Raw genomic sequence first — 21,385 nt, 5'->3', positions numbered from 1 at the left:
CCGACTAGGACTACTGGAAAGGCAATAATGTGGGATTTATAGACAACACATGTAGCAGTTTTATTGTCCACCGTGTAATACAAATCTGTTGTATTCTTGACTATTATGTATAGTCTTGGTTCCAGGTTGGTCTATAATGCACTTTTTTTTGCATTTTTAATTCACAGGTTTAGTAACAGCGATTCTCGGGCTCAGCTCCCCTCCTGGGTCCGTCCTTACACCCATGTGTATGATAATTTTGGACATATAATACGCGATGTATCACAATTCTTTCGAGTGGCACAGAAAATTGTGAGTATTGACATCCACAATGCAACTGATGAGTCAATACTTTATATTTGTGGGGGGGGTCACTACACTAGCAATTAAAAAGGGAGGGGATGTGGCTAGAGGCCGATAGTGGTACTGTGAGATACTAGAGCAACGGTGCAGTCAAATTAATAAGGACATAATCAGATATGTATAATTTATGTATAAATGTTGTTTTTGCAGATGCCGCCTCCTGGGCAAAAACCCACACTGAAAGAGAAAGGCTCTTGTTTGTCAGCCTCTGATTCTCCATCTCACTCCCAGTCTTCATATGCCGCTTCTAGAATACGTGAAAACCTAAAAAAGGCTAAATCCCTGGACTCTCATGTACCCAGCTTGAAAAGGAAAAGAGATGGAGGTCAGTATGTGTCCTGTAATTTATCATGGCAGCCATAGCTATATGGGACTAGCATCAATGACTGTTCAGAAATTACCTAGAGGTCCCCAAGAGTCATATCTTGTATGAGAAAGTGTTTCTTTTCTCATGTGCAGGCATTGCAGGACCTTAAGTATCCATGGTTACGACCACTGATATAGTGACAGTGAGTTAGCTAGTTGCTAGTGGTCGTAACCATGGACACCTAAGGTCCTGCAAATGTAGAAAGAAAGTGAATCAGGAATACTATTACATTTCTAATTGGAGGTATTTGCCTAGATTTTTAACCAGCATTGTTGTATGGACACAAATACCTGTTGTTTTTTTTTTTTTTTTTTCATTTTCACGTAACTACTTTTGTAGTTTCTATAAATATTTTATAAACATCTGTGTATCATATTAGGGGGTGGCATGGAGCCCCAATCTGACATTTGTGAGGGTTATGAAGAAAATATTGAGGTCACTTCTCGACGCCCAGCTGGATTACTGGATGCATTGGATCACAGCGAGAAGAGACTGCAAGGAGAGCAAAGCTCGGATGATAAGGTGACACTGCAGAATGTGTTGGCGTCAACAATTTTATTTTATTTTTTTTACTTATTTTTCCCTACGTGACTTTTCTCCTTGTTTCAGATAACCCATCTTTCGACGTTGTCTTTACAATATGACAAGAAATTGATCGAGGAGCAGAGAGGGGGCAAGAAGAAGATAAAGATCGTCCAGAATCAAGTATGTCTGTTTTATATAACTTTATCTCTTTTTTTTTTGTAAATCACTTGTATGGGGTAAGCCCAAAAATCTGCCATGGGGCTTTAACAGAGTATGAGAAAAGTAATGACTTGCCGTGGGGATAGAGGTGTAGCTAGGGAATCGGCACAGTGGAGAGGGGGGAAAAAACCTAGGTAGCCATGTTTGCAACTATGGGGGTGCATCCTAATCTTAGTGGGTATAGGAGAACCTCAGTATATGACAATGCTGCTGCTGGAAAAAAAAATTATGCAAAGACCAATATTACTGCCATACGTTGACTGTATAGTAGTATATAGCAGTTCAGCAGAACACATTAGAGATTACAGTGGAATTATAGATGGTGACCACAGTGACACTGTCTTTATCCTTTTGCAAGCACCTGGCAGGAAATGGGATGAGTGATGTCAGACATACAGTATTTATTGCTGTTGTAATGCGAGCAAGCAGTGCGCTAGGTTTTTCATGGCAAATTTCAGCAGCTGCTCCCCCTAAAAAAGTTGAATATATCAAAACTGTTTAAATTATTTTTCACATTTTATACCATTAGAAAATGTTAATCTTTAGACATTTTTTTTTAAAGTAAATCATTAACCTCTTCATGCCACGGCCCATTTTTGTTTTTGCGTTTGTGTTTTTTGCTCCCCTTCTTCCCAGAGCTATAACTTTTTTTATTTTTCTGTCAATATGGCCAAGTGAGGGCTTGTTTTCTGCGAGATGAGTTGTAATTTTGAACAACACCATTGGGGTTTTACCATATCATGTACTGGAAATCGTGGAATAAAATTCACCAAATGCTAAAAATGAGCTCCTATAATGATTTTCCAGGTCATTACGAGTTCGTAGATACCAAACATGTCTAGGTTCTTTTTTTATTTAGGTGGGGGGAAAAAAAATCAACGTTTCTTAAAAAAAAAAAATGGCGTAATTTTCCAAGACTCGTAGCATCTCCATTTTTCGTGATCTGGGTGAGGGTTTATTTTTCTCCTTCGCCTTATTGGGGGACACAGCCCCTGGTGTATGCTGCTGCCACTAGGAGGCTGACACTAAGTGATACAAAGAAAGTGATCTCCTCCCCTGCAGTATACACCCTCATGCTGGCTCCCAGCTAACCAGTTCTTGCTTAGTGTCTGTAGGAGGACCTTGGGTCTGTTTCAGACCCCAAGTATTTAATATTTTACTTTTCTGTAAATTTTTATTTTTTAATTAACAGAGTGAAGGGGGCAATGGATCCTTTCAAGGTTCCGATCTCCCCCGAATCATCAACAGGTGAGCACGCTGAGTATACCTCCCCGTACCCTCTCCTGCGACGTGGGAAGCCATGCCTGAGCTCCCTTCAGGGGCGACGGTTCCTTCGAGTCCCGATCTCCCCACATCAGCAGCAGGCGACCACATTGAGTGTCGCCTCCATGTATCCTCTCCTGGAGCCAGGCCTATAGCCGGACAACTGGCCCTGTCCACCCGAGGGCTGAACTCCGTGGATGTACAGAGGCCCCTCTCTTTGGCTTCCGAGCAGCCCCCACTGTCCCACCACTGTTAACCCTAGAACGCATACCCATAGAAATCCACACAATTATCATGGAATAACTCAAATAAAAATACTTTTCAAAGTTTATTGCAAAGTAAGGATGCATTCCCACTAGCGCAGGGGTCCGCCAGGACGGGATTCCGTAATGGATCTGACCTCCTGGTGACCCCAGCTAAGGCTGGCGGACGCATACCTGGGGCCTCGCAGGCCTGCCAGGTTACTTGTTTTCTATTTTCTGTAAAATTACTGTAGTTAGAATTTTGAAACTCTAGGTATTCCTCAGGTATATAGTTGTTAGTAATTTCCAGTTGTTCATATATTTTTATGTTATAGGCATTTCGGTATAACAACCTTTTTTTGGGACTACCCCATATTCACGCACCTGGGGCCTTTTAGGCCTGTGTGCAAATAACACGGAATAACTCAAATAAAAATACTTTTCAAAATTTATTTTACAATTGCAAGGTAAGGATGCATTCCAACTAGCGCTGGGGTCCGCCAGGAGGGGATCCGTAATGGATCTGACCTCCTGGTGACCCCAGCTAAGGCTGGCGGAATCCTGGAGTTACCAGGAGGTCAGATCCATTATGGATCCCCTTCTGGCGAACCCCAGCGCTACTGGGAACACAGCCTAAGATGTGTATATTTCAAAACAAAATTATGTGCATAAAACAACAAAAAAGTAAGTAAACGGGCACGCCAAATATAGGCATTCTATATGCAATTTTTTTATGAAAACATTTTTTGGTTGTAGCAAACTTGGTGCAGGAATATTTATTTGTAACTTTACATATTCCCCCGACAATTCTCGCATATTATTTTTTCGGCTGAATGTTCCTTGCATACATTTTGTCCGCAAGTAGAACAGAAACGCTCCGATTTTCTTTCCTCCTTTGCTGGACAAATATAGCAGCGCTTTCTTTTTCTCTTTGCTCTGGATGTTCCAGAAAGCGTATTCCACATCGGATCATTGCCTCCATAATTTGCCTTGATAAGCATATCATGCTGCTTCTCTCCATCATAGTAGGCATCAAAAGGTCATAACAAAGTTCTGTCAAAAATAGACGTCTCTTGTCTTTCCTGTTGGCATGGAATTCTGGATTAGTTTGACAATAAACAATGTAGCTATTGAGGGCTGACACATCAAGGATATTGGAAAAAAGGGCAACAGGCCAACGTTTAGTCTGCCTTTTGCACGAATTCTCTCCAGTCATTTTGTCCATCTTGTCGACACCTTTTGTCTTATTATAATGCAGTATGATTTCAGGTTTTTTTTTCCTGTCATTGGTGTCAATACTTCCATCATGATGCATTGTACTCAGTAATATCACAAATTTTCTTTCTTGGCTTTATAAGACACCATTGTTGCTTGATTGCAGAAAACGAATACACTCTCGTAGATTGTTCGCTGTGCATTGTGCTTCATGATTGGAGGAATTTTGCGGCGGTTTGGCCTCATAGTACCAACAAGTGTAAGTTGCTTTTGAAGCAAAAAGTTGGCCATTTCAAATTTGGTAAAGTAATTATCCATTGTAATATTTTTTCCTGAATTGAAAATTGGTAGATCAAGTGTTTTTACTATGACGGAACATAGGTCTTTCTGGACTGGAGCATCAGATTCTTTGCCACAATAAATCAGACCATTCATCCCATAATAGCTTGCTGAATCGCACATCCAGAAAATTTTTATGCCATACTTAGCTGGCTTACTGGGCATATACTGAATGAATTTGCAACGTCCCCTAAAGGCAAGAAGTTGCTCGTCCACTGTCACATTATCACTGGAATGGTAAAGCTTTGTACAGTTCTTGATAAAAGGATTCCAGATATAGCTAATAGAAGCTAATTTATCGGTTGCCAACCTCACAGGGCGAGTTCTCTTTTCATCAAAACGAAGGCATCTCCGAATACCCTCAAATCTATTGATGGACATAGTAGCTTTGTAGTGTGGATCTGCAAATGGGTTCTGAAATAACTCCGATTGGAACATCGTATGATTTTGTCGACCCTGCCAGAAGAATAAGGCCAATATAAGCATATAGTTACTCTTTTTAGTTATATTTTTTCCATGTTTTTTTTTCTTCCTGACGCGATACGTTTTCCTTCTACGTTAGTACACAAAACTACCTCATCTGCAATATCATCCGAAACAAATTTACAGAAAACATCTCTTTTGGACATGAATTGGGGAATTCCGACAGCTCCTTGAGCAACTCTAATAATGTTATGTGATGGGGTACGTGCAGGAGCCGCAGCAGTACTGTTCCAAAAAATATTCGTTTTAAATGTTCTATTTGAACGTTCTGCTGGATCCACTACTTCTTCATCATCTGAAGAATCGCTGGACGATGAAGTTGATACATTAGCTGGTGGCATGTACTCTTCATCAGACAAAGAAATTTCACTTTCTTCATCACTATTGAAAACAATCTCCTCGATTTCATGGTCAGTCAATCCCCTGGAAGTAGACTGTGCCATTGTAATTTTAGATGTCAGTAAACTAAAAAGAAAAAAATATATATTACAATCAGGCTTGTGCACTGTAAACAGTATGTGATAAGACTCTTTGTTAGGGTCCCAGCACACCAAGCGATATAAAGCGGGTAAAGTGCAGCCCCCCTCCTCTTACCTTCAACAGATCACTTTCTTGTAGTGCAGTAGAAGCCTCTGGTTTTGGAGCTCAGAAAGTTTCTATTTCCAGACAAAAGAAAGACTTCTTCCTCCAAAGTCTCTCCAGCAATTAGGACAAAAAGACCTGCGATGAGGTCAGAGACACATGACTTTGTGAGGGAGCCTCCCTTCCAAGATCACATGACCATGTTGTCATGCAGAATCCACACTCTTCCCAGCAATAGCAGAGTCATAAAAGTTCTTCCCCAGCAACAATACAGACAAAAAGACTGAGTATCACATGTAAACCTAGTACAGGCCTAAAGGCCCCAGGTGCGTGAATATGGGGTAGTCCCAAAAAAAGGTTGTTATACCGAAATGTCTGTAACATAAAAATATATGAATAACTGGAAATTACTAACAACTATACACCTGAAGATTACCTAGATTTTCAAAATTCTAACTAAAGTACTTTTACAGAAAATAGAAAACAAGTAACCTGGCAGGCCTGCGAGGCCCCAGGTATGCGTTCTAGGGTTAAAGCAGATGGCACAAGGAGGCAGACGGTTCCTCTCCACCTCCCTAACAAAGGGATGATGGATTGAGGTTTATCCCTCTATCCCTGCACCGTCCACGCTGCAATACCCGACCTGCAGTCATCTGCGGCGGCTCCATGCCGCGACACGCACCGATGGTGAGTGGATCCTGTCAGCAGTGGGCCTCTGCAGCGGGATATTCACATGCTCACAGGCAGTCTCAGGCTTCCCTGTGGCCCACCTCCCTGAGGTAACGCTCCAGCCGGCTGCAAAAATGTAGCCCCCGGCTTCGGCCGATGTGTAAGCCGCACCCCGGAAGCGCACTATGGTGCCCGCTTTTCTGGCGCTTCTCGCCTGGCACGGAAGCGCTCAGTTTTCTCAGCCACTACAACGTCTCTCACTTCTACCGATGGTATCGCTCCCGCCGGCTGCAGAAATTTAGGCCCCGGCTTGGGCCTATTCATGGAAGTATCGAGGCTCCGCCCACATCGTGCCTGTGGTTCCGCCCCCCGAATTGGTGCTTCTCGCTCTCTGCGAGATTTTATCACCTCTGCAACTCCCGGTGGCCATCTTGGTCCACCCGGCCAGCTCACGCAGGGGCGACGACTTTGCATTAAAGGGGCACAACAACTCAACATGGCATGACCAGTATTCCCTGGTCTTACAAAGGCACATGACCAGTATTCCCTGGTCTTATAAAGGCACATGACCAGTATTCCCTCGTCTTAAAGGCACATGACCAGTATTCCCTGGTCTTAAAGGCAAATTACCAATCCGAAGCCAGTCACCCTAAATGAGCTCAGGAGCCCTCCGCCGCTGATCCCAGTTTATCCCATAGTACCTAGTTCCCTCAGTGGACTTCGTCACTGCCGCAACCCATGGTTTCTCTGGCCAAGAGATTGAATCCCTCCGTGATCCCTCTGTGGCTCGGAGTGGTCGCAGGACCGATATACATGGTCCTTCTCCTACATGGGAGCCGTCGTCTAGCAGGGGTCGCGAGTATTCTAGAAACGTACAGGCATCTAGAAAACTGAAGTTTTCATTTATGATCTCTCTCCCCAAGGATTTGCTGAGAACAATACTCTAATATGGATCGGATATTGTCTTGGACCTGGACTTGCCAGAGCTTCAGTAAAGGATGAACTCGCCTATTTATATCATCAACCAATCTCTGTACATTGACGAGGACTCCGGTCCTGCTCTAAGGAGACTAAACTCCCTCGTAGAGCATTTTCCCTTCAGTCCGGATAAGCGATTCACTGGACATAAGCCTCTACGTGGGATGCCATGCCTGGTCTGATTTTTAAGGGCGACGGGTCCTTTAAACGGCACCGATCTTCCCACACCATCAACAGATGAGCACACTGAGTGTCGCCTCCATGTATCCTCTTCCACATCCAGGCCTAACGCCAGACAACCTGTCCTGTCCACCCGGAGACCTGAACTCTGTGGATGTACAGAGGCACCCATTTTGGCATCCGAGCACCCCCCTCTGCATCACCACTATTTAGCAGAGGATGCAAGAAGGCGGATGATCCCTCTCCACTTCCCTGTTAAGAGGATGGTGGATCGAGGGTTCCTAATTTTTAACTCTGCACCATCAAAAGAGAGTGGCGATGGCAAGAGACTATGACCTGCTGGATGCAGCCGCGCATTCTGCCACGTGGCAGATTAACTAGGTAGAATCTCCTGTGGTATACCTACCAGTATCCCTGCCCGATGTATCATGTAAAAATGCCACGGACTGTCAGATAGCAAATCTGGTTCGTTCCGTCTTGCGGCTTCGGGTTCAGCGCTCTACCCTCCCTAGCCGCCGCATGGATTGCTAGAGCAATGGTCTCCTGGCTGGAGACCTTAACTACTTTGATTCACACCAGTAACCTTTTCCCGAAGACAGTACAACTGGCCAATCAAATCTTTTGAGCGGGAGACTAACAAAGGATCGTATGTTTGCTACAGCCCCAATCAGCAGTGGAAGGGTTGTCCAGGACAGTCTAGATCTAAGGGATCTTGGTTCCAAAAAGGGAAACGAAAAGTAAGACCGATCTTGGACCTCAAACTTCTAACAACTTTTGACAAGGTCCTCCTTCTTTGAATGGAGTTCCTCCGCTCAGCCATTACTTCAGCAGAAAAAGGTGCAGTTTCTGGCATCCATCGACATTCGGGATTCTTACCCTCACATTCCTATTTTTCCCCTCTTCAAAAATTCCTTCGCGTTTCCATTCGTGTCTAGCTGCCCTTTCAGGACTATGCTGAGTAGTCTATATCACTTGCGATAACCTCTCACCTGGGCTGGCAGCTAAACTTAGACAAGTTTTTCTCATTTCCAGCCCAGCAGATATCCTTTTTGAGGATGATCCTGCACACTTCCAGAAGGATGGTAATTCTCCCTCGAGACAAGGTCATGGCCCTTCAACAGGGAACTCGCGCACTTGTTCACTCATCCCCTCATTTCATTTGATTTGCTAGGAGGGTTCTGAGGAAAAATGGTGACTACAATGGAAGCAGTTTCCTTCGCTCCGCTCGTTTTCAGCAAGTCAAACAGACTTTCAGACGGTAGTCTCTGAGCTCCTTCTTCATCCAGGGCCTTTCTCCCGGTTCAGTGGTTATTAGTAACTACCAATGCCAGTCTTCTTCTCCCGATCATTGCTCTGGAGATCTGAACTGTAGTCCTACAGCAGGTCCACTGCCTTCTGGCGGTCACCCCATCCGAATTCAATTGGATAATGCCACGGCTGTGCCATACGTCAATCATCTAGCAGGTACCCACGGTCAGGCGCCATGGCCGAGGTATCTCACATTCTCTGATGGGCCGGGATCTATCATTCGGTGATCTCGGCAGTACATATCCCAGGAGTAGAGCTCTGGGCGGCAAACATATTCAGCCGTCAGGGTTCCGCCTCAAGTGAGTGGGAACTTCACCCGGACGTCTTCCATCAGATCTGCCTTCACTGGAGCTCTCCAGTTGTAGATCGGATGGCGTCCAGACTAAACGCCAATGTACTCGAGTTCGTGGTTCGGCCTCGAGATCCAAGAGCCATCGCACTGCATGCTCTGGTTCTTCCGTGGTACCAGTTTCCATAACTCCCCTTCCAATATTTCCGAAAGCCTTTCGGAAGCAGAAAGGGCCCCAGTGATCCTCGGAGATCCGCACTGACCACGTCAGTTTTTTGTTTGCGGAGCTAGTATCTTTCCGCCTTATTGCAACAAAACTGCAAGTAGGGACTTTCTCGCAGGGAGTTTTCACACGTAGTTCTTCCCTATCGCATACCGTTAGATCACTGGGACCTTAATGGTCCTAGGAGTCTTACAGTAGACTCCTTTTTGATCTGGACAGACTTTACTATCAGGGAAGGTCGCCCTTTTTTCTCTGCGATATCCTCATCCTGACGAGTCTTCGGAGCTAGCTGCTCTGTTCTTTCAGACTTTTTTCCCTTATTACCTTCAAGGCAAGGTTGTCCTCAGGCCATCCCTGTCCCTTGTTACCAAGGTGGTATTGTATTACCACTGTTATGAGGGCATCGTTCTTCCCTCATCTCTTTCGGCACCAGTCCACAAAATGGAATATTCTGGACGAAGTGAGTGCTCTGAGTAGGTACGTCTCGAGGACGGCATCCTTCCGAAGGTTGGACACTTTATCTTGGACTTCCTGACGGTAAGAGGAAGGCTTCCTGACGTTTACAGGAAGGGTTTAGCCGTTTCATCGGCCATGTTAGCCTGGTGGATTTGTTTCACCATCCAGGAGTCCTTCCGTGTTAGATGTCAGGCTATTTCCCTGTCTATCGTGGGTTCTAGGCACCAGGCGTCGGCAAAGCACGCCTGCAAGCTTGCGGATTCGTCCAGTCCGCATTTATTCTTGAAGCACTATAATTCCCACACTTCCACAGATGTGAGTCTGGGCAAGCGGACTCTGCAGTCCGCGGTGGCGCACTTGTAAGTAGCGGTTACACAGGGCCTGATCTGATGTTGTCCCCACCCAGGGACTGCTTTGGGATGTCCCATGGTCTATGTCCCCCAATGAGGCGAAGGAGAAATAGGGATTTTTGTGTACTCACCGTAAAATCCTTTTCTCCGAGCCATTCATTGGGGGACACAGCTCCCACCCTGTTATTAGCTTAAGCTTGTTTTATAATCTGACATGCTATACTCTCATATATAATGTGACATGCTATACGCTCATATGTTGTTATTGATCTCCTACTGCTTTTGCACCGAACTGGTTAGCTGAGAGCCAGCAGGAGGGTGTATACTGCAGGGGAGGAGCTAACTTTCTTTGTATCACTTAAGGTACCGTTACACTAAACGACTTACCAACGATCACGACCAGCGATACGACCTGGCCGTGATCGTTGGTAAGTCGTTGTGTGGTCGCTGGGGAGCTGTCACACAGACAGCTCTCTCCAACAACCAACGATCAGGGGAAAGACTTCGGCATCGTTGAAACTGTCTTCAACGATGCCGAAGTCCCCCTGCAGCACCCGGGTAACCAGGATAAACATCGGGTTACTAAGTGCAGGGCCGCGCTTTGTAACCCGATATTTACCCTGGTTACCATTGTAAAAGTTAAAAAAAAAAAAAAAGCAGTACATACTCACATTCTGATGTCTGTCACGTCCCCCGGCGTCCACAGGGTTAAAACTGCTTTCGGCAGGAGCGCTGGTAATGCACGCGCTGCTGCCGAGAGCTTCCCTGCACTGAATGTGTCAGCGCCGGCCGTAAAGCAGAGCACAGCGGTGACGTCACCGCTGTGCTCTGCTTTACGGCCGGCGCTGACACAGTCAACCCTGTGCGGCCCTGCACTTAGTAACCCGATATTTACCCTGGTTACAAGTGAACACACGCCGATCCACCGATGACAGCGGGTGATCAGCGACCAAAAAAAGGTCCTGATCATTCCCATCGACCAACGATCTCCCAGCAGGGGCCTGATCGTTGGTCGCTGTCACACATAACGAGATCGTTAGCGGGATCGTTGCTTACGTCACCAAAAGCGTGACGTTGCAACGATATCGTTAACGATATCGTTATGTGTGACTCAGCCTTTAGTATCAGCCTCCTAGTGGCAGCAGCATACACCCACGGTCTGTGTCCCCCAATGAATGGCTCGGAGAAAAGGATTTTACGGTGAGTACACAAAAATCCCTATTTTTTGCGCCGAGCTGACGTTTTTATTGATACCAAGGTATAGATACAATGTATTGATCACACGTTATTGCCAGGGTTGAGCGAAACTGATCGGTCAATTTCATAAGTCGCCGACTTTCGTGAAACCCGAGCCGATCCCAGTGTGGGATCGGCCATGGGGTCGGCGATCTTCACGCCAAAGTCGTGTTTCGTATGACGCTTTAACCGCCATTTTTTCAGCCAATGAAAGAGTGTGGGCAGCGTGATGACATAGGTCTCTTCTTGCTTTCTGCAGCGTCACAGGGGGTGGGGGTATAAACGCCATCTTACCGTTTTGGATGTAGCGATTTACACAGTCCGAGGAGAGAGAGACCAAAAAAAAAATCCCCATTGACTTGCATTGTGTTTCGGTCGGCCCCCCGACTTTTCACAATAATCGGCCGATTTCACACGATCCGACTTTTGAGAAAGTCGGGTTTCACGAAACCCGACTCGATCCTAAAAAAGTAAAACTCGCTCAACCCTAGTTATTGCATTTTAATGCAATGTTGCTGCGGCCAAAAAAACCCGTAATTCTGGCATTTTGACTTTTTTCTCGTTACGCCGTTTACCGATCGTATTAATTCTTTTTATTTATTGATCGGGCTATTCGGATCACAGTGATACCAAATATGTGCATTTTAAATTTTTTTAAATTGTTTTATTTTCAGTCAAGCGAATGGGGGGTAATTCAAACTTTTATTGTTTTCTTTATTTTTTTAATATTTTTAAGAACATTTTTTTTTCTTACATTACACTGGATTAAGTAGTCTCCATGGGAGACTAGAAGCTGTGATCATCCGATCAATTGTGCTACGCAGAGCAAGGCTGCAGGCCTTCTCTGTGTAGCAGAAATGCTCACTTGCTGTGAGCGCCGACCTCTGGTTGGCGGTCATAGCAATCCGGCAATGACAACCACTGGGCTCTCCTACAGACCCCGGGTTGTCATGCCAACCCTTCGGCCACCCGCGGTCATGTGACACAGGCGCTGATGGGCGGGATTAGTGACGCGCTTCCGGCACGATCATGTTAAATGTCGTCGTCAGAGATTGACAGCGGCATTTAACAGATCCCGATTCCACCCTCGGCTGTTAGGGGCACATGTCAGCTGTTCAAATCAGCTGATATATGCCGGAAAAGTTGTGGGCTCGGCAAAGGTGGAGACCCGACATTCGCCGTATGGTGCATGTCGTGAAGGGGGTTAAACCCTACCCAATATATGACGTACTGGTACTTCATATCTTGTGGGTATTTCCCGTCATGGCAATTATGTGAGCACAAGAGCTGTGCCCGCCCGATCGCCGCCTGGAGCTCGTTTAAGTGACAGCTCCAGCTGTGACAGCCAGGGTGAGTGCCCACATCGCTACCTGTTGTTTAGCCCTCTTCCACCTGATCGGCACCCCCTCAATGTAAACACGGGCTGCAAAATGATTTCCTGTTAGATCCTGCTATGTCTTTGTAACACTGACAGGTGTAATGCATTGCAGTACATGTATACTGCAATGTATTACACTAGTAATCAGACTAATGAAAGTTAAAATGCCATAGAGAGGGACTAAGTGAAAAAGGAAATAAAAATCCTGTAAAAATATTTTTTAAAAAAAGGACTAAAATAATCTAAAAAAAATTATGCCAATAAATACACATATTTATGTAAAAACAAAAATGCATATTTGGTCTCACTGAATCCGGAATGACCTGATCTATAAAACTGTCAAACTATTTAAGCCCTACAATGAACACAGTAAAAAAAAGGTAATAAAAACAGTCTTTTCATCATACAGCTAACCAAACCGTGAACTAAAACGCAATCAAAATGTTGTGTGCAAATATAAATGGTGTATCTGAAAACGTCAACTTGTCCTACAAAAAAAGCCCCCATACAACTTCATCAGCTGAGAAAAAAAAGCTACAGCTCTCAGAATAAATGACCACCAACATAAATAACCCAAATCATTAAACTGAGAAATATCCAGAGACTCACCTGAGCTAATAAGTACCAACAACACAAAATACCTCTGGGTGTCTATAGTCTCTAAAATTGAACTTTGTTGAAAAAAATGTAAAAGCATGTGGCAATCAAAGAGAGTAAAAGAATGGTTGACCACATAAGATCAAGCATATTAATCACATGTCATTAGTGTTGAAAATCATTTGAATAATATGCATAAAGGATCCGAGCCCTGCCATGCACCCAAACAGTAGTTTACTATCTCATATGGGGTATGTATAGGTGTGCTCAGGGAAAAATTTCACAACAAATTTTGCATTCCATTTTCTCATTTACCCTTGTGAAACTGAAAAATTTTGAGCTAAAGCAATAGTTTTGTTAAAATACGGTACTTAATTTTTCATTTTCACATCCCAATGTTAAAAAATTCTGTGAAGTACCTGCGGATTCAAGATTGTCCCCCACACACCTAGCTGATTGCATTGAAGGGTTTAGTTTCCAAAATGGTGTCCGTTGTGGGGGGTTTCTACTCTTTTTGTACCTCTGAGGCTTAGCAAATGCAGCATGGACTAGTCAATCAATTCCATCTAAAATTCTGCTCCAAAATTCAAATAGCGCTTCTTACCTTCTGTGCCCTGCGTGTGTCCAACAGTAGTTTTTCCCTACATAAGGATAATTGTTGTGCTCAGGATAAATTGCACATCAAATTATATGATCCATTTTCTTCGGTTACCTGTGTGAAAATGAAAAATTTGGGGCTATAGCAATATTTTTGTGGGAAATAACAAATTTTTCATTTTTTTTGTTGCTACTGAGTTCCTGTGAAGCACTTGAAGGGTAAACAGACGTCCTAAATATGGTTTTGAATACCTTAGGGTGCAGCTTTTTATCCCCTTTCCGACATTGGGCGTAATAGTATGCCCACGTCGGAATCCCTCCCTTTGATGTGGGCTCTGGTGCTGAGCTCACATCTTTCCCTGAACATGTGCCTCTAACAGCTGCGGGTGGAATCATGATCGACCCGTGTCTGTTAGCCCGTTAAATGCCGCTGACCTCTTGCCCTGTATGTTGTAGAAATATTAGGATTAGCTATTATTTCAATCTATTTGTTTCTCCCGGTATGGTTCTCTACATATGGAAAATGTATTCCAGTGACAAACTGGGAAATCATTTCTGGTGGTGGAACTTGGCAATTGAAAGATGCACTGATTTATTAAGAGGCACATCTTATTCCAGGGCAAAGTTCATTAAGACTCGTGTACAAAATGTGAAAGCTGTACAGCCATGCACTAATTCCTGGGGTTGGCATAGAGAATGTATGGAAACAGATAATGGATGTGACTGCCAACTTTTTGAAGGTGGCAGGACAGGAGGTGCCCTCATCTCTTTTCCGCCTTTAAGAAGTGATAATCTCAGAAACTGCTATCATGTATTTCTTAGCTTGGCGCTATGCTTTTGCAGACTCTAGAAGAGAGTTCTTCGCCAAGCAAGAAGATGAGCAGCGCGTCCATGTTCATGAAATCCGTGAAGCAATGTCTCAGTCAGGAGAGCTACAACCTCTTTTCGGCGGCTTTGACAGAGTATAAGAAAAGTGATGACCTGAAGAGCCTCATTACGAAATTATGCAGCTTTTTCTGCCAAGAATCCGGGAAGCATATCTTGATGAGAGGTGAGGTCCTCTGCCAACAGAGGTGGTAAGTTTGCTATATTGTATGGTCCATTTGCAGTATTAGCTTACCCCCTTCCTGAAATTCGCTGTACAAGTGCAAGAAATTGGATGAACGAGCTGAGCTCCTGGCAGCGCCCCCTGTGTTATGCATCTAACCTGCATCCGGGATCGAGGAGCCAACCAGTCTTTAACCTCTTTGAGGCTGCACCATGTAGGTGATTAGATTGAGAGAGCCTTCTGTAACCTCATTACCTTTTCCCTGTGAGATGCCTTCTAGGATACTTGTGAGATGCCATTTCAGCTGGGGATCTAATAAAGGCCTTTAGACCTGCCATTTTTAGCACTCCGATCAGTAGGACTTAGGCTGAATTTAGCCAATCGTTGTATTAATCAGTCCCGTCTATTCTGCAAATTGCAGACGTATCTAGCTCAATGTGCATCTCCCTGTGCTTGTTCGCATCGCGGCTAGGTGCAGGAGCTGCCTACTATTACATACACTATTGGTTTCTGTAAACTGGAAAAGACTTGTGCATGCTGCAAACTACTCAAAGGTCCGTATGTAAAAACGCCCATGTGCACTGGTACGTACTCTAACATAGTCAGCATGTTGTCTGTGGCATACGAGGGAAGCAGGCTGGCCGAAAACATGGCCATCTAAACGAGGCCTTTATAGTATTGCATTGTGTTCATACAGGTGATCGAAAGATTGCTTGCTGAAGTCCCCTAGTAGGACTAAATAAAACTTTTGAGAAAAATTCAATTACACTACCATTCAAAAGTTCAGGTTCACCCAGACAATTTTGTGTTTTCCATGAAAACTCATACTTTTATTAATCAAATGAGTTGCCAAATGAATTGAAAATCTTGTCCAGACATTGACAAACTTTCGTCAAACTTGACAAACTTGCTTTCTTCAAAGAATGCTCCCTTTGCAACAATTACAGCATTGCAGACCATGGCATTATAGCAGTTAATTTGCTGAGGTAATCTGGAGAACTTTCACCCCATGCTTCCAGAAGCCCCTCCCACAAGTTGGTTTGGTTTGATACGGACAAGCTGCTCCCGCAACAGCTCAATAGTGTTGAGATCTGGTGACTGCGCTGGCCACTCCATTACACATAGAATACCAGCTGCCTGTTTCTTCCCTAAATAGTTCTTGCATAATTTGGAGGTGTGCTTTGGGTCATTGTCCTGTTGTAGGATGAAATTGGCTCCAATCAAGCGCAGTCCACAGGGTATGGCATGGCGTTGCAAAATGGAGTGATAGCCTTCCTTATTCAAAATCCCTTTTACCTTGTACAAATCTCCCACTTTACCAGCACCAAAGCAACCCCAGACCATCACATTACCTCCATCATGCTTGACACATGGCGTCAGGCACTCTTCCAGCATCTTTTCAGTTGTTCTTCGTCTCTCAAATGTTCTTCTGTGTGATCCAAACACCTCAAACTTGGATTCGTCTGTCCATAACACTTTTTTCCAATCTTTCTCTGTCCAATGTCTGTGTTCTTTTGCACATATTGTTTTTTTCCTTTTATTAGCCTGTCTTAGATATGGCTTTTTCTTTGCCACTCTTCCCTGAAGGCCAGTATCCCAGGGTCGTCTCTTCACTGTAGATGTTGACACTGGCGTTTTGCGTGTACTATTTAATGAAGCTGCCAGTTGAGGACCTGTGAGGCGTCTATTTCTCAAACTACAGACTCTAATGTACTTGTCTTGTTGCTCCCACTTCTCTTTCTACTCTGGTTAGAGCCTGTTTGTGCTCTCCTCTGAAGGGAGTAGTACACACTGTCGTAGGAAATCTTCAGTTTCTTGACAATTTCTCTCATGGAATAGCCTTCATTTCTAAGGCTGGGTTCACACCCTTGCGTCTGTGACGTCCGTTAGATGGACTACGTTACATCGTGGCATAACGTGGTGTAACGCAGTCCGTTAACGCCGCCATTATGCCCTATGTCGGACGCATAGTTAGCGATGTGCCGTCATTGAGTGACGGACCCTGGGACGTGGGCTGCAGCGTTTCCGGGTCCGTCACTGCTAGCGCAGATAGAGCATCTGGTTCCTCTATCTGCGCTAGCGTGATGGAATGTCGGCGCTTGCGTTAACAGCAGCCCGTTAATGCATGTGTTGAACGGGCTGCTGTTAACGCAATGTGAACCTAGCCTTAGAACAGGAATAGACTGTCGAGTTTCACATGAACGGTTTTTTTTTTTCTGGCCATTTTGAGAGTTTAATGGAACCAACAAATGTAATGCTCCAGATTCTCAACTAGGTCAAAGGAAGGTCAGGTTTATAGGTTCTCTAATCAGCCAAACTGTTTTCAGCTGTGCTAACATACTTGCACAAGGGTTTTCAAGGGTATTCTAACCATCCAGCCTTCTTACACAGTTAGCAAACACAAAGTACCATAAGAACACTGGAGTGATGGTTGTTGGAAATGTGCCTCTATACACCTATGAAGATTTTGCATTACAAACCAGATGTTTGCAGCTAGAATAGTCATTTGCTACATTAACAATGTATAGAGTGTATTTCTGAATCATATAATGTTAGCTTCATTGGAAAAAAATGTGCTTTTCTTTCAAAAATAATGAAATTTCTAAGTGACCCTAAACTTTTGAATGGGTGTGTGTGTGTGTGTGTGTGTGTATAAGTTGAAATCACTCTTTCCAATGTGTTACCTATAAAATCTAAGTTAACAAAATAAATTAAATGTCCCTTTATTTGACCCCTATGATCAATGTTTTTTAAAAAAAGGTGTTTAACCCCTTCATGACCCAGCCTATTTTGGCCTTAATGACCTTGCCATTTTTTGCAATTCTGACCAGTGTCCCTTTATGAGGTAATAACTCAGGAACGCTTCAACGGATCCTTGCGGTTCTGAGATTGTTTTTTCGTGACATATTGGGCTTCATGTTAGTGGTAAATTTAGGTCGATAATTTCTGAGTTTATTTGTGAAAAAAACGGAAATTTGGCGAAAAATTTGAAAATTTTGCAATTTTCACATTTTGAATTTGTATTCTGTTAAACCAGAGAGTTATGTGACACAAAATAGTTAATAAATAACATTTCCCACATGTCTACTTTACATCAGCACAATTTTGGAAACAAATTTTTTTTTTGCTAGGAAGTTATAAGGGTTAAAATTTGACCAGTGATTTCTCATTTTTACAACAAAATTTACAAAACCATTTTTTTTAGGGACCACCTCACATTTGAAGTCAGTTTGAGGGTTCTATATGGCTGAAAATACCCAAAAGTGACACCATTCTAAAAACTGCACCCCTCAAGGTGCTCAAAACCACATTCAAGAAGTTTATTAACCCTTCAGGTGTTTCACAGCAGCAGAAGCAACATGGAAGTAAAAAATGAACATTTAACTTTTTAGTCACAAAAATGATCTTTTCGCAACAATTTTTTTATTTTCCCAAGGGTAAAAGGAGAAACTGGACCACGAATGTTGTTGTCCAATTTGTCCTGAGTACGCTGATACCTCATATGTGGGGGTAAACCACTGTTTGGGCGCACGGCAGGGCTCGGAAGGGAAAGAGCGCCATTTGACTTTTTGAATGAAAAATTGGCTCCAATCTTTAGTGGACACCATGTCGCGTTTGGAGAGCCCCCGTGTGCCTAAACATTGGAGCTCCCCCACAAGTGACCCCATTTTGGAAACTAGACCCCCCAAGGAACTTATCTAGAAGCATAGTGAGCACTTTAAACCCCCAGGTGCTTCACAAATTAATCCGTAAAAATGAAAAAGTACTTTTTTTTCACACAAAATTTCTTTTAGCCTCAATTTTTTCATTTTCACATGGGCAACAGGATAAAATGGATCCTAAAATTGGTTGGGCAATTTCTCCTGAGTACGCCAATACCTCATATGTGGGGGTAAACTACTGTTTGGGCACATGGTAAGGCTCGGAAGGGAAGGAACGCCATTTGACTTTTTGAATGAAAAATTATCTCCATCGTTAGCGGACACCATGTCAGGTTTGGAGAGGCCCTGTGTGCCTAAACATTGGAGCTCCCCCACAAGTGACCCCATTTTGGAAACTAGACCCCCCAAGAAACTAATCTAGATGCATAGTGAGCACTTTAAACCCCCAGGTGCTTCACAGAAGTTTATAACGCAGAGCCATGAAAATAAAAAAAATATTTTTCTTTCCTCAAAAATGATTTTTAGCCCGGAGTTTTTTATTTTCCCAAGGATAATAGGAGAAATTGGACCCCAAATGTTGTTGTCCAGTTTGTCCTGAGTACGATGATACCCCATATGTGGGGGTAAACCACTGTTTGGGCGCACGGCAGGGCTCGGAAGGGAAGGCACGCCATTTGGCTTTTTGAATGGAAAATTAGCTTCAATCATTAGCGGACACCATGTCGCGTTTGGAGAGCCCCTGTGTGCCTAAACATTGGAGCTCCCGCACAAGTGACCCCATTTTGGAAACTAGACCTCCCAAGGAACTAATCTAGATGTGTGGTGAGCACTTTGCGTTATAAACTTCTGTGAAGCACTTGGGGGTTCAAAGCCATGAAAATAAAAAATTATTTTTCTTTCCTCAAAAATGATTTTTTAACCCACAATTTTTTATTTTCAAAAGGGTAACAGGAGAAATTGGACCCCAAAGTTGTTGTGCAGTTTCTCCTGAGTACGCTGATACCCCATATGTGGGGGTAAACCACTGTTTGGGCACATGCCGGGGCTCGGAAGGGAAGTAGTGACGATTTGGAATGCAGACTTTGATGGAATGGTCTGCGGGAATCATGTTACGTTTGCAGAGCCCCTGATGTGCCTAAACAGTAGAAACCCCCCACAAGTGACCCCATTTTGGAAACTAGACCCCCCAAGGAACTTATCTAGATGTGTGGTGAGCACGTTCAACCCCCAAGTGCTTCACAGAAGTTTACAACGCAGAGCCGTGAAAATAAAAAATCATTTTTCTTTCCTCAAAAAAGATGTTTTAGCAAGCAATTGTTTATTTTCACAAGGGTAACAGGAGAAATTGGACCCCAATATTTGTTGCCCAGTTTGCTGTGAGTACGCTGATACCTCATATGTGGGGGTAAACCACTGTTTGGGCGCACATCAGTGCTCGGAAGGGAAGTAGTGACATTTGAAATGCAGACTTTGATGGAATGGTCTGCGGGCGTCACGTTGCATTTGCAGAGCCCCTGATGTGCCTAAACAGTAGAAAGCCCCCCTAAGTGACCCCATTTTGGAAACTAGACCCCCCAAAGAACTTATCTAGGTGTGGTGAGCACGTTCAACCCCCAAGTGCTTCACAGAAGTTTACAACGCAGAGCCGTGAAAATTAAAAATCATTTTTCTGTCCTCAAAAAAGATGTTTTAGCAAGCAATTTTTTTTTCACAAGGGTAGCAGGAGAAATTGGACCCCAACAGTTGTTGCCCAGTTTGTCCTGAGTACGCTGGTATCCCATATGTGGGGGTAAACCACTGTTTGGGCGCACGTCGGGGCTTGGAAGGGAGGGCGCACCATTTGACTTTTTGAACGCAAGATTGGCTGGAATCAATGGTGGCGCCATGTTGCGTTTGGAGACCCCTGATGTGCCTAAACAGTGGAAACCCCTCAATTCTAACTTCAACACTAACCCCAACACACCCCTAACCCTAATCCCAACTGTAGCCATAACCCTAATCACAACCCTAACCCCAACACACCCCTAACCACAACCCTAACCCCAACACACCCGTAACCCTAAATCCAACCCTAACCCTAATCCTAACCCTAATCCCAACCCTACCCACAACTGTAACCCCAACACAACCCTAACCCTATCCTTAACCCTAACCACAAGCCTAATCTTAACCCTATTTCCAACCCTAGCCCTAATTCCAACCCTAAGGGTACCGTCTCACATAACGATTTATTAACGATCACGACCAGCGATACGACCTGGCCGTGATCGTTGGAAAGTCGTTGTGTGGTCGCTGGGGAGCTGTCACACAGACCGCTCTCCAGCGACCAACGATGCCAAGGTCCTGGGTAACCAGGGTAAACATCGGGTTACTAAGCGCAGGGCCGTGCTTAGTAACCCGATGTTTATCATGGTTACCAGCGTAAAAGTTTAAAAAAAAAAACGTACATACTCACATTTCGGTGTCCTTCAGGTCCCTTGCCGTCTGCTTCCCGCTCTGACTGAGTGCCGCCGTACAGTGAGAGCAGAGCGCAGCGGTGACGTCACTGCTGTGCTGTGCTCTCACTTTCCGGCCGGCAGACAGTCAGAGCGGGAAGCAGACGGCAAGGGACCTGAAGGACACCGAAATGTGAGTATGTACGGTTTTTTTTTTTTTAACTTTTACGCTGGTAACCACGGTAAACATCGGGTTACTAAGCGCGGCCCTGCGCTTAGTAACCTGATGTTTACCCTGGTTACAAGCGAACGCATCGCTGGATCGCTGTCACAACGATCCAGCGATGACAGCGGGAGATCCAGCGACGAAAGAAAGTTCCAAACGATCTGCTACGACGTACG

The 21,385-nt window shown here is 44.3% G+C and overlaps 1 protein-coding gene across 3 annotated transcripts in view; it reads left to right on the top strand.

Moving 5' to 3' along the window:
* RTEL1 (regulator of telomere elongation helicase 1) overlaps nt 1–21,385 on the top strand; it is a 147,676-nt gene that overhangs the window by 64,538 nt on the left and 61,753 nt on the right. For all 3 annotated transcript variants that reach the window (XM_077253002.1, XM_077253003.1, XM_077253004.1), the window contains exons 24-28: nt 168–291; nt 493–667; nt 1,089–1,231; nt 1,319–1,414; nt 14,682–14,889. In XM_077253002.1, the coding sequence (XP_077109117.1) occupies nt 168–291; nt 493–667; nt 1,089–1,231; nt 1,319–1,414; nt 14,682–14,889 (746 nt within the window). The remainder of the gene's footprint in view (nt 1–167; nt 292–492; nt 668–1,088; nt 1,232–1,318; nt 1,415–14,681; nt 14,890–21,385) is intronic.

The sequence above is a fragment of the Ranitomeya variabilis genome, chromosome 4 (genome assembly GCF_051348905.1).
Source record: "Ranitomeya variabilis isolate aRanVar5 chromosome 4, aRanVar5.hap1, whole genome shotgun sequence".
Taxonomy (NCBI): Eukaryota; Metazoa; Chordata; class Amphibia; order Anura; family Dendrobatidae; genus Ranitomeya; species Ranitomeya variabilis.
Note: the sequence above shows the minus strand (reverse complement) of the source record. Positions and strands in the feature narration are given on the sequence as shown.